The sequence below is a fragment of the Solanum verrucosum genome, unplaced genomic scaffold (genome assembly GCF_900185275.1).
Source record: "Solanum verrucosum unplaced genomic scaffold, falcon-dt-bn FXZP01000222.1, whole genome shotgun sequence".
Lineage (NCBI taxonomy): Eukaryota > Viridiplantae > Streptophyta > Magnoliopsida > Solanales > Solanaceae > Solanum > Solanum verrucosum.
Window position 1 is genome coordinate 1745701 of NW_026020027.1, and position 13425 is coordinate 1759125.

Sequence of the window (13425 nt, forward strand, 5' to 3'; positions counted from 1 at the left end):
AATTAAACTTGAATAAAAAATGTATTACACACATATTAAAGTTGAATTAGAAGCGAATATGTAGCAAACGAAAGAGCATTATGTGATTTGTAAACTGAATAAAACTTGATTCAATAATGAATTAAAGAAGTAATTCAATCATAATAAATCAACCAATAAACTGCAAAATGAATTAACTTGTATTAAAAGTGCATACACAAATAATAAAGTTGAATGAAGCATGGATAAAAAATGTAACTAATGAAACACCAGACAATGATCTATAAAGTGAATTAAATTTATATCAATAATGAATTAAACAAGTAATCTAACAGTAACAAATAATAAACTACAAAATGAATTAAATTTGCATTAAAAATAAATTATACAATATTAAAGTTGAATTAGAAGAGAAAATTAACAATAAATGAAAAACGTAACTAACGAAAGACAAGACAATAATCTATAGACTGAATTAAACTTGTATTATTCATGAATTAAACTTGTATTATTCATGAATAAAACATGTATTATATGTGAGTTATAAATTATTTTAGTTTGTATCACTAAGAACATGAGTGATGTTTGCAATATGTATTACAAATGTATTCTGCATATGTTATAAATGTATTACAAGTGTGTTATTTAAATTATTTTGGTTGATATCACTAAAAAGGAGTGAAGTTTGTAATATGTATTATAAATGTATTGTTCGTGATTTTAATACAATTATGAAATATATCTAATACAACTTTAATACAATCGCAATACCGTTCCATAAACTTCACCTTTTTCGAGTTTTAATCTAATATTTCTCCAAAAATCAATTATAAACTTAACCAAACCCTCTTAAAATTGGGATATAAACTCCAAACGATATTTTCAACTATTTGTAGGAACAACCTATCCAAGCTAAGGTCTCAAGTTCAAAACTCCTTGCCAGCGAAAGCAAGGGGTTTGCCTACGGGGTCGAGCTCATCAAACCAGGTTTGCCTAGTGTGAGTTACCTCTCCTATGTGGTTTGCGAGCTATTGCATAGGAGCGGGAGTTTTACCCAAAGGGTAGCGGCTGGGGATTTCCCTTGTCATAAAAAAAAAAAAACTGAACACAAATTCGTAAAATTCAAATAATGAATTCAAAATAAATCTTTATAATGACCATCAATGGTGAACTCTTGTTTTTATAATTTTAAAGATTTGAAATTTCTATTTGAGAACATGATATTGTACAATTTTTTTATTTTTCTATTCCTCTTCTCGTCGTGTTTTTGGATAAAAATAGTGAAATATGAGCAAAAACTGATTTAAAAATAGTTATTTGAATGAAATTTTTTTTAAAAAAGAATTAAAAAAAAGAGGAGGAAGAGAAAGAATGACACAGAAAGAGACGACAAAGAAGAAGAAAAATAAAAAAAGAAGAGGAGGAAGAGAAAAAGGGCAGAGAAAGAGGCGAAGGAAGATAAACAATACAATTTTTTAATTCTAAAAAAATGTTATATTTAGTTAGAAAAATTATATTGCTATAGATGGTAAATATTTTTGTAATATTGCATATTTATGTGATTTACCCATTCATGAATATACTCATATACACATGGTATATAGGACATACACGAATATATATCTAATGTAATATACACTGATATGCATGTATAAGGCTTTAGATCTACCTCAATTTTCAATCTAAAATTTAGCTCAATTCTGCCTCAAGTCAATATCTAAACACCTCCGAAATTAATTTCAAACTCCGTAAGACGTTTTCATCACCTTACTAAAAAATAATCCTTATCTACAATGATTAGATGAGGATTTGAAAACCTCATTCGATACAAATCTCCTTTCCATTATTAATTTGAACTTAAAGAAAACATTTCGAAAAATTCATCCATTGAGTGTATGATAATCTACCCCCCCCCCCCCCCCCCAAAAAAAAAAAAAAAGTATTTCATCAATTTCAACATAAGAATTCAGATATAAAGATAAGACATTCGGAGAGAAAATTTGAAAAGGTATTTGGATAAAACCTTTAGAAGAGAGATTTGTTTTTGAAATTGTACAATTATTTTAACGGGTTTAGTTCTAGCATATGAAATACTAATCTTTTAGCATGAAATATGAATATAGTTATACTATCGGGTGCCAATTTCGTTAACTTAGATTATTTTATGAGCCCATTTAGTGAGCTAAGTTACCATATGATGCCATTAATTAACTTTCCAAAATAAAATGGAATAGAATCCAACATAATTGGGCCAGACCTCAGCGAATATGGGCTAACAATTGCATATGACCTTACTTTATGAGAAGAATGAAGCCCTTTTTATCATGTTTTGCCTTATTTTAAAGTGGTTTTTAATTTCTGCTAGTGGTCTTTGATTTTTGTAACCCGTTACTTATTTTGTAATAATGCACCATTCTCTCAAAAATATGAATATGAGTATGCCTCTGACGATAGGAGTTACATATTGTCAGGGATTAATACAATTCAAATAGGCATTGATGGATTGAGATACATTGTGCACTCCTAAACTTACTCATCTTAGCAATTTAGAATAAGGTTGCAGTGTCTAAAACTTGCTGGGAACTAGAAGGATCACCGTTGGATATGTTGTATTCATTTATACTATATTAAGGATATTTCTTTTTATAGAAATGAGAGTCCCACAACAAATACTTACTATGTGGCTTCAAATGCATGGAAGAATACTTATTTTTGCCATCAATTCGGTGTAAAAGTCATTGAGCATGTTATTATCGTGCAACCTAATTTGATAAAATTTATTATAAATTCAAGTATAAAAAAGAAGAAGTATAAAATACAAAGTGGAGGAGCACTTGAATTTTCAAAGTGATGTTAGCTAGGTTATATAAAATTTTGATGATTGACAAAGTGACATGAAACGGGTAAGTCAAGCTAGTTCACAGATACATACAATTTCAAGGAGCTGAATCCGTAACAAGATCATATATTAGTAAAGACAAGTGTACAAAAATCAATGAACGAATAATGGTTACTTCTGATTAAGTCAAGGAAACAAACATGTGTTGAATTGAAGAGTTGTGCTTAAATAGAAGTGCAGTCACTCAGAACAAGGTGTGCATTCACAGAGCAAAAACAATTAGCAAATTGACTGCCCCAATGTTGTTTGAATATTGAAGGAACACATTGAAGAACCAGGTCCTAATGTAGAGTTAGGCTAAAAGTTTTAGCGTTCATGTATTAGGAGTTGTTCATTGAGTGTAATATTGATGTAATCTTAGTTTTAGTGTGTTATTTGATTATAGTCTTCAAGTTGGGATAACTTAAAGACTTGAGAACATATATCTTGAGAGGTTTGTGAGTTATTAAGAATTAGAGTTCACAGTTTTTTATGTTACATATGTTTGTAATCTCTGATTGAAAGGCTCATTATGGTTAAATAAAGTTGTGGTTAAATGTTGTAGATGTACATGTTGTGATTTTTACATCTTTTGTGAGCCGGATATTTTTACAGAAAAATAATGTGTTCTTTATTTAGTGTTTTTACTATTTTGTTGAAGCACATTAGCCAAGATACTAGTTAGTTATGGGACAATAAGTAGCGTGAGGAAGTTTCTCTTGTGGAATTTGGTTTAGAATTAAAAAAAGATTAGCATTAATAGGATTATTTAGAGTGACAAGAGAGAATCATTCAAAATGGTAAACGTCACTTACGGAGCTAAAAAAAATCCTTACGTAGATATCTTTCCATCTAGAAAGTGATTGAAAAACAAATCTAGTAATGTTAGGTGCAACAACTTTAAATCATCACAAAGAAAAAGTGGACTGAAAAAGAATAATATAAAGGAGGTTTCATGATTTGGTTGAGAAGAATAAATATATTTATTTTATTTGTTATTTTGTTATACCAAACAAAGATTTAAATTTATTTATTTAAAAAAAAAAGGAAAAATGTCTAGTTGAAGACTCTTTCTTGCAAATTTCAACAATAACTTATTAAGGTAAAAAAATAACACACATGAAATTGAAATGTATCTTCATAAGTCATCACTAAATAGAAGTGGTTGGTTAGTAATACATTCATCTCTTACAACAAATATTTGTCCAATTATAGTAAATTAATATGTAGTCAAATTTCAGCAGTAACTTATCAAAGGAAAAAAAAAATCTATCACACATTCAATGTATCTTCATATATAATGTGATCATATTATCCGTGAACATATTAAACGATATAATAAAGAAATAAAATTTGTAAATATCGATATTGTACTTCAAGTAGACTATGATATTATTTGTATTCATAATTTATTTTTCACAATTTTAATAAAGTAATGACGAGTAAATAAATAGAATTTAAAGAGGACACAATGGGAATCTGTATATCTATTATTAAAAGTCAAGAGAGAAAACAAACTTTATGTATTTAATTATCTTAGAGTCAATTAACTAATTGTATGTTAATATGATGGTTAGGTGAAGAAAACATATTATAGTGGTATAAAATATGAAGAAAGAAAATGTTTGACAATTGTCTTGTTCAGTAAAGCAGCCAGTAAACCAACTAATTTCCCACATGTTAAGTGGCCTACTCTCCACTTTTTTTAGTGGACCTTGTGCTTCACTAACTTTTTTTACAAATTATATTATTCTTTTACCATAAGCATTTTTAATCCAAAAAGTAAACACAAAAAAATAGTTAAAAAACAAAAAGATAATAACTATACATACCACCAACTCACATATACAGGAAGCAACTGTGCACAATGGAAGAAGGAAAAGGAGCGACCCACTACTACTTCGTTCAGTCAAGAACGTGAGATAAAAAATAATATTACTAGTAATTAACAGTTTCAAAATTAATTTTTTAAAACTGAATAAGGTTTAAAATACATTTCTTAAACAAAAATAACTACTTATAAGTTTTAGCTTTCATAAAATGTAAAATTAATTAGTAACCTGAAAAATAAGTGCGATTCTATGAAAAAATTCTTAGATGTTCAAAATTTGTTTAAATTTCCAAAGGTCATACTCCCTTCGTCCACTTTTATTTGTTATGTTGCACTTTTCGAAAGTCAATTTGACTAATTTTCCGAGTTAAATTAGATTACATTAATTTGATATTTTAAACAAAAAAATTAGATATTCAAAAATTATATGAAAAGTACTATAAATTGCATCTTTTTTATTATCAATATGATAAAAAATACATCGTGAATTGTTAGTCAAAGTTTTTATAGTTTGACTCTAAAAAGGGAAATTATGACAATTAAAAGTGGACAGAGGTAATATTAATTATTGGGGTAAAATGAGAAAAAATTAATAATTCTATCTTTATTTAGTAAGTGATAAAATAATATGAGACAAATATTTTTAATAAGATATCCATCTTAATTATATATGCATATAGCAAAAAAATTCAACAAAATCGTGTCACGTGACACCCCTTAGGCCTTACTAGATCCACCCCTGGTAAGAATCTGTGTCAAGCATCAAACTGTAGCTTAAGTGCTAACGTGTGAATCAAGTTGATAACAGGCCATTTCAAAATCAAAGGTGGATTTGCTAAGATATTTGAGGATAGTTCTTAATTTTTAAATTTTTTCTTATTTAGAGGTTTGTATTTGGTAGTTGTCACTGATTGTGGAGTGTATTTCAAGTTTTTTCCTTTTTTTCAAAAGGTGATTGTATGTCTAGCTTTTTGCCCTAAAGGCTGAAATTCACATCGGAAGAGCTAAACCCGAGAAGGGACACTTTTATGTTTTTTGTAATGGAGGAGTGTAGTATGGGATAGAGGGAGCGATATATACTTCATCTATCTCCATTTATATGATTACTTTTCTTTTTAATCAATAACAAAAAGAATAACACATTTCTATATTTAATAACAATTTAAGCTTTAAAATAAACTGGAACAGAAAGAGTACTCAACATTTGAATAAAAGAACTATTGAATTTAGGTGAACCACTACATTACCACTACTAGAAAGAAAAAAAAAAAACTAGCTATATAATTTATCCAGCCATAAATAGATCCTAGCTAAATTTTCTTATAATCCGTCCACTAATTTATAACTAAATGAGATTAGCATAAATTATTTTTTTTGTTAACTACAAAATTTTAAGTGTCATTAATTTCACTTTGTTTTTTAAAGTGGGGTATACTTTCGCCTTTGCATATGGCTACCAATAGAATACCACTATGCAATTGAAAAAAAACAAAACAAAAACAAAAACGAATGAGAAGCAGACACATTAATAATTCAACCAATATTCCCACCAAGAAAACAATGATGACCAATCTTTGACAAAACAACAATTCTTGGTTTGATACTTATAAAAGGGTACTCTAACCCCATTATACATCATCTTGAGGCCTAACAAAACACTCCAAAACATCAACTCTTAACTCATATTTCTTGTTCATCTCTAAGGCTTTTTCAGCCATGGGATCCACAGCAAATATCCAGTTACCAACACAATCCGAAGACGAAGAGCGTAATTGCACGTACGCCATGCAACTACTCTCATCGTCAGTGCTTCCCTTCGTGTTGCACTCAACGATCCAGTTGGATGTTTTTGAGATACTCGCAAAAGATAAAGCCACTAAACTATCTGCTTTAGAAATTGTGTCTCACATTCCTAACTGTAAGAACTCTGATGCCGCTACCATGCTAGACCGGATGCTTTATGTCCTAGCTAGTTATTCTTTACTCGATTGCTCTGTTGTTGAGGAGGGAAATGGGGTGATGGAAAGGCGCTATGGTCTGTCGGGAGTGGGGAAATTTTTTGTACGTGATCAAGATGGTGCATCAATGGGGCCATTGTTGGCTTTGCTTCAAGATAAAGTATTCATTAACAGCTGGTCAGTTTTGTCTTTTTACTGCGGCAATCTTACCTTTTTTTTTTATCACAAGACTCTTAAATTTCAACCAAATTTTTATCGTGTCAATTGTATGTGGTCCATCCTAGTATAACCAAACAAATTCAGAATATATTAGAGCTTTTGTGTCGAACCATCCAGTATCCAAAACTCACTAGGCCGACTAATGCAAATCCATGATGCATAGGGCCTATTACAGAGTGAATGGCTCCATTTCCTAGCTCGAATTGGAGATTTCTAATTAAGTGTGAAGTGATCTCATATATATGATACAAAGTTAACACTAACTTAGAGAAATCATGAGACTAATGGAATTTGTGAGTTAATTACAATTATCATGTTAACAAATACATCATTCAAGTTAGCATATAAATTGCTAAGAGAACACTTTTGCATGAGCCTATGTCCACTCAATTGCCAAAGATCACGGGTACAATATAATTTCAAGAAATTGATGGATATAGTTAGGGTATATATGTTGCCAATCTCGAACTCGTGGAATTACACTGAATGCTAGATGGTTGGGAATTAATTGCTTCCATATGAGACTGAGGCGTAATTATAGTTGTTGTATTTCTGACCCTCTCTATCTAATTTAAATTACAGGTTTGAACTAAAAGATGCAGTACTTGAAGGTGGAGTTCCATTTGACAGGGTGCATGGTGTACATGCATTTGAATATCCAAAATTGGACCCAAAGTTCAATGATGTTTTCAACAAGGCAATGATCAACCACACAACTGTTGTCATGAAAAAAATACTTGAAAATTACAAAGGTTTTGAGAATCTCAAAACTTTGGTTGATGTTGGAGGTGGTCTCGGAGTTAATCTCAAGATGATTACATCTAAATACCCCACAATTAAGGGCACTAATTTTGATTTGCCTCATGTTGTTCAACATGCACCTTCCTATCCTGGTACCTTCATTCCTAATTCTTGTTTTATTGTTCTTTGATACTTTGGTTCAATGTTAGATTTATTTTACAAACCAATGGGTCGTTTGGTTTGCAAATAAGTTATACAAAGATTATAATATGAGGTTTAAATAATGACGAGATTATTTAATCGATAGATTTTCTAAAATGGTAGAGCTCTGTCAATTCCTCCTAACATGAACTGAATTTGTAATGATAAATATTGCAGGGGTGGATCATGTTGGGGGGATATGTTTGAAAGTGTTCCACAAGGAGATGCTATTTTTATGAAGGTAATGTCCAAATCTTTAGCAGAGGCAGTATTTATGTACCGTGCATATATTTGGCTTACATGTCGAAAGTTTTCTTTAATTTCTTAGAATTCATGTTCAGTCAAACACCTTCAAGAAACTTTATTCTGTACCTCACAAAACCGATGCAAGTTATGTAAGACTTCTTTTTGTTTCACAAATTAGCGGACCCAAATCCAAATACTTTTGGGTTCACAAACTTTGGGTTGACCAATTTGTGAAACAAAAAAAAGTCTTATACAACTTGTGTCAGCTGGAACTTAACTACTTGCATAGTCTTGCATTCCTGTTCTTCACCAATGGTATCTATAACCTGTGATTAACAAGGACATTATGTGTTTATTGATGAAAAGTGGATCCTTCATGACTGGAGTGATGGTCACTGCCTCAAATTGCTGAAGAACTGCCATAAAGCTCTACCGGACAACGGAAAGGTGATTGTTGTGGAGGCCAATCTGCCAGTGAAACCTGATACTGATACCACAGTTGTTGGAGTTTCACAATGTGATTTGATCATGATGGCTCAGAATCCGGGAGGCAAAGAGCGTTCTGAACAGGAGTTTCGGGCATTGGCAAGTGAAGCTGGATTCAAAGGCGTTAACCTAATATGTTGTGTCTGTAATTTTTGGGTCATGGAATTTTACAAGTAGATTTCCACAACCTACTTGGCTCTTATGATTATGTATTTTTATGGCACTCTGGGACTGGAATTTGTAACTTAGCCCAGCTTGAATGTTTGACATTGATTCCTAATAATATTTATATTACTACTTGTTTGTTTCTCTAGTTTGAGAGGATGTCATTGTAACTTTTGTCCAAATTTCATTGATATCCTAGTATTCCTAATATGTAATATTTATATATTCCCCAGTTCCATTTGATGTGATACCTTCATTTTTAGTTCATTTAACACTTTTTTTTGTATTTGGAAACAAAAATGCCATGATATGTTTAAGACCACGAATACTAAAAATCTTATTATTTCTTCTTAAACTTTGTGCCCGAAACACGTACTTAATATGAAATGGATGGAGTAATGGTATAGAAAGTCTCCACATCCACATACAGGCAGTTGGGACTAAAATGGCAACTTACTCTAGTATGATTAAAGTTTTTATGGCGGTTATTTCTGGACTGATCGCGTCCAATCCGAACCTGTCAATTGTACTAATCCATACGGTGCTGTCTAATTAGTAAAAGTTTGGTTTATAGTTAAGAAGCATTACAAGAACAGAGGAAGTACGATCAAAGAAAAGTTTTTCTTATATTTTTGTTTGAGAGGGTAACTTAAGCTTTTCTTATATATTTTATGAAAGGGTAACTTAGTAGTTTTTCTTATATCTGCCAACCATCATATAAGACTTGTTGAAGACACAATTCAGTAAATAAGAGTGTGCTATCTCAAACCATTAAGACATTTAGCTGAGATGATCGCACAATTCAACATGGTATCAGAGTAAGCAGAGGTCCTATGTTTGAGTCTCCCACTAACTATTATCAAAAAGAATTTGCTTTGCCAATGAAAAAGAAAAAGACATGCACATGAGGGGTATATGAAAGACATAAGTTAGTAAACGCTTTAAAGACATAACTTGTTCTCCACATTCGTGGGGAAGGAGAAGCTAAATGAATATATCTACGAGTTAATGATGTTTCTTGTTCATAGTTTTGTGGCAGACACTCCAACTAATTCCAATAAACTTATGCGTTCACAATGCAATTGTGTTTTGGCTCAAGAACAAAGATCCAAAAAATTGACTTATGTATGGAAACAGGATTACATGGTTGCTGCAGAATTTTGCATTTAGCTAGTACTGTTTTGCTGCCAATTCAGGAGAGAACATGCAGAAACATGATTTGGATTTACAAGTTTGTTTTTCTGTTTGGTAAACAAATTGATAGAAGATTTATGATTATGTATATGGGTTCTAGATTCTGAGGTGGATGTGTGGGCATAATAGAAAATAAGATTAGGAATCAAGATATCCGAGAAACAGTGAGAGTGGCTTCCTTGGTGGCGGTGGACAAGATGAGGGAAGCAATGTTGAGATGGTTTTGGTATATGAAGAGAAGTATATATGTCATTGTGAGGAGGTGTGAGAGGTTGGCAATGGTGGGTGTTCGGAGAGGTAGAGGTTGACCGAAGAAATATTGGGGGAGGTGATTAAAAAGGACATCTCGCATCTTGAGTTTACCGAGGACATGACCTTAGATAAGAGGGTTTGGAGGTCGCAAATTAGAATAGAAAGTTAGTTGGTAGTTGAGCATTCTCTTTCTTCCCTATGGGATAGGCTAGGTGGTCGTATCTCCTACTTTCTTGCCAATAGTACTAACACTATTCTCGTAATTTCTTGTTCTTCAATTGTTGTTGCCACCTGTGTTTCTTGTGGTTCAGTATCACATCATTTCGTTGTTGTTACTATTCTTTTTTTTTTTTTTTCATGTATGCTATTTACTGTTGTCCATGTCACATTATTTCATTATTGTTACTACTTTCATTTTCATATTTCCTTTTTCAAACTGCTTTGAGATGTTTTAGGAAACCACCGCTCTATCTCTACGAGATACGAGTAAGGTCTAGGTACACTCAATCCTACCCTACCCTACCCAGACCACATTTGTGGGATTACACTGGATATATTGTTGTTGTTGGGTTCTAGATTCTAATCTTTTTAAGTTACTGGGAGTAATTTGTACAAATTCAATTAACTTCAGAAACAAACATAGAGTTTGAGCCAAAGTTACTGGGTTCAGCTGAGCCCGTAGTCAACAATCTCCCTGCTAGGATGAGGCATTGCCTCTTAACGATTTGAATGTATAGCTATTGACTAAATAACCATAGTAACATGTTTTATTGTCCAAGTTCTTTTAAGCCATTGAATTACCAAAGATATGGATTTACTTGAAAGCATTGATATACATTAACTTCCAACTGCTAATGAAAACATATTGAAGGTGAGGAAATGAAAAGACAATATACAGATAAGCACATAATATAGACATAGTTCAGTTGGATTTTATTCTGTTAGAATAAAAAGATAGCAAAAGAACGAAGCAGAGTTTACATTTTGAAGAGCAAAGCTGCAAGATTGCTCAACTGAAATCTATTTTGATCATGTCTCTGCAGCAGCATCGGGACTCTGTTTCCGTTTAGCTGCTCCCAAGAATATCCTTGTACAATTCCTTGATCTTTACTATCAAAGCTTCTCTGTTAGCAGCAAAAGGTAATAAGAAGAGAGGTAAGGTAGGATGAACACAAAGGAATGAATAATAAACTTAGCTTCCACTAGTTCATATACAAAAAATCAGAAATTACCTGTCGGGTTTGAAGATCAAGTTCTTGTAGGCAAACCACTGCAGAGGAAGGGAAGATCCCCCAAAAACGTGTAAATGAGTTCAAGATAACATGGTGATCGATTATATAGTTCAAAGCTTAACCAAAAGAAGCATTGATGAAATCTGATGCTAATGCCTATGCAATATGGTTCAAAGAAAGGATTTAACTTAAGTGTAACGTTTATTTTTTACCCTATCAGTGTAATTATTGGTTATAGAGCATTCAGGTTACAACATACAGAGTAGTGGCTAAGAGTGAAAATATTTCAACTTACACCGGTGTAACCAATTCCTACAAGCTCAAGAACACCAGGAATCAAAGGAAGCCTGTCAATTGCCTGCCACAATTAAGCAAGTCCCTTTGTCAAGTTTGTTATAGTTTGCAACACCTGAACTAAAATGGAACTAAAAAAAGTGCCAAGTTAGCAATTAGTAGCAGTACCGAGATCACTCCAGTGGAGCTCCAAAGCAGAATAAATGCAGCAACACCCAATGAACTGACTGCGTACTTATCATCAACTTTGTCCCACTAAAAGAAGAAATCAGATAGGTATCAATATTCAGGGGGGATAAAATCAAGAAACAAGTAAAGTTGAAAAAGCTAGTAGTACGTATTATGTCCTTACAACTTCTTGAATTTTTTGGACAAGCTCTGATGGTAGCTCAGTGGTTGCCGTTTCAGCTGTGGCCTCTGCTGTGGCAACTTCTCCAGTTGATGTAGCCATTGCGGCCACATTCCTTGCAATCTTTCTACCTGCATCACAGCACATCCACATCAAGGAAATTACAAAGGTATGAAAGAATTTGAACATCCAACGTAAAACCTTAAGGCAATGAGTGAATGGAGTAGCCAACATTCTCTAACAAAAGACACTATTAACTTTTTAGTATAAACTACAAGTTACTTCGTCCAATCTAATTTATACATTCTTTCTGAATGCTTGATCCAGTCTGTTTCTTTACGACTTATACAATTTCAAACTAACTTTTGTTATAAATTGTCCTATAATACAACATAAACAAAACATTTTAAAAACTATGTTATCAATGGAGCAGCCCATACAACAGAGAAGCTACTTCCTTATTATAGGATTGGAAGATCCTCCGTCTATTGCATAGCAGGTAATTGAACTAGCACTCTCTTCCTGGTCTATCAGATTAACTAGTTTTAAGATAATTGACTGTCTACTATCTATGTCATGCCTTGGCCAGTGAATATTATTTGCAAATCAATGTTCGGTTGTGCATCATTTCAATTTTAAGAAGAAATGGCTCAACATAACCAGTGGTGTTATAATGTTACTTACAGTAAGCAGTGGTTCTGGCAGCACGGCTTTGAACGGCCGGCGGCGGCGGAAGGGTGGGTAGTGTCACACATTGCGACGATGCCACGGCAGTGGACTGACGAGTTGTCTTGCCGTCGACGAGGGTCGATGAAGAAGAGAGAGAAAGTGAAGGGGAAGTTGTAGAGGCCATTTGCTTCTCACTTAATTGAAAATCAAAAACTCCCAAAATAAAAAAAAATAGTAAACAAGATTTCTTTTCCTGATGAGTACCAAATAAATGGCTAATTTTTGAATTTTAAGAAGAAAATATTACGTATATCTTTTCTGAAAAAATAAAATTTGGGATATTTTGAAAAATATTTATTGTCAATAGTGAAATGTAAGATTTCTTGGAGCTCTCAAAAGTATTAAGAACCACCCATTTATGCCTTTGTGGGATGAACCCTATCATCATCTGCTTTGGATAGGGAATTTATGGTGCTATTTCATTGGACATTTGGGTTTTCTTAAATGTACTTGTTTGATATTATTTCTATTTAGATTTTATTTTTTTTTAAAAAAAGATAATGAGATTTTGCTTAATTACGAAACATAGTTTGTACGCATAATAATAGTGAACGTGTATTAGTGTCTATACAATATCTATGTAATAGAATATGACCTAATTCATGTGCATAATAAATTAATAATAGTGAACTACACTATGTTCGTGTACATAACAAGTGTATTCGCACGTA

At 32.3% G+C, this 13425-nt stretch overlaps 2 protein-coding genes across 2 annotated transcripts; one reads left to right on the plus strand and one right to left on the minus strand.

Moving 5' to 3' along the window:
- The first annotated feature begins 6272 nt into the window (after positions 1–6272).
- Positions 6273–8870, plus strand: LOC125821288 (caffeic acid 3-O-methyltransferase 1-like). The gene is given in 5 exon segments (XM_049500705.1): positions 6273–6823; positions 7448–7758; positions 7985–7996; positions 7999–8048; positions 8420–8870. Coding segments are annotated over 5 exon segments (1089 nt in total). The 5' UTR covers positions 6273–6404; the 3' UTR covers positions 8717–8870.
- A 2107-nt stretch (positions 8871–10977) lies between these two features.
- LOC125821308 (protein CURVATURE THYLAKOID 1B, chloroplastic) lies at positions 10978–13111 on the minus strand. Its single transcript, XM_049500723.1, has 6 exons — positions 12710–13111; positions 12029–12156; positions 11845–11931; positions 11678–11740; positions 11383–11420; positions 10978–11274 (listed from the first exon to the last, which is right to left on the minus strand). The coding sequence occupies exons 1-6, from the start codon at positions 12876–12878 to the stop codon at positions 11217–11219; spliced, it is 543 nt and encodes a 180-aa protein (XP_049356680.1). The 5' UTR covers positions 12879–13111; the 3' UTR covers positions 10978–11216.
- Positions 13112–13425: the final 314 nt, after the last annotated feature.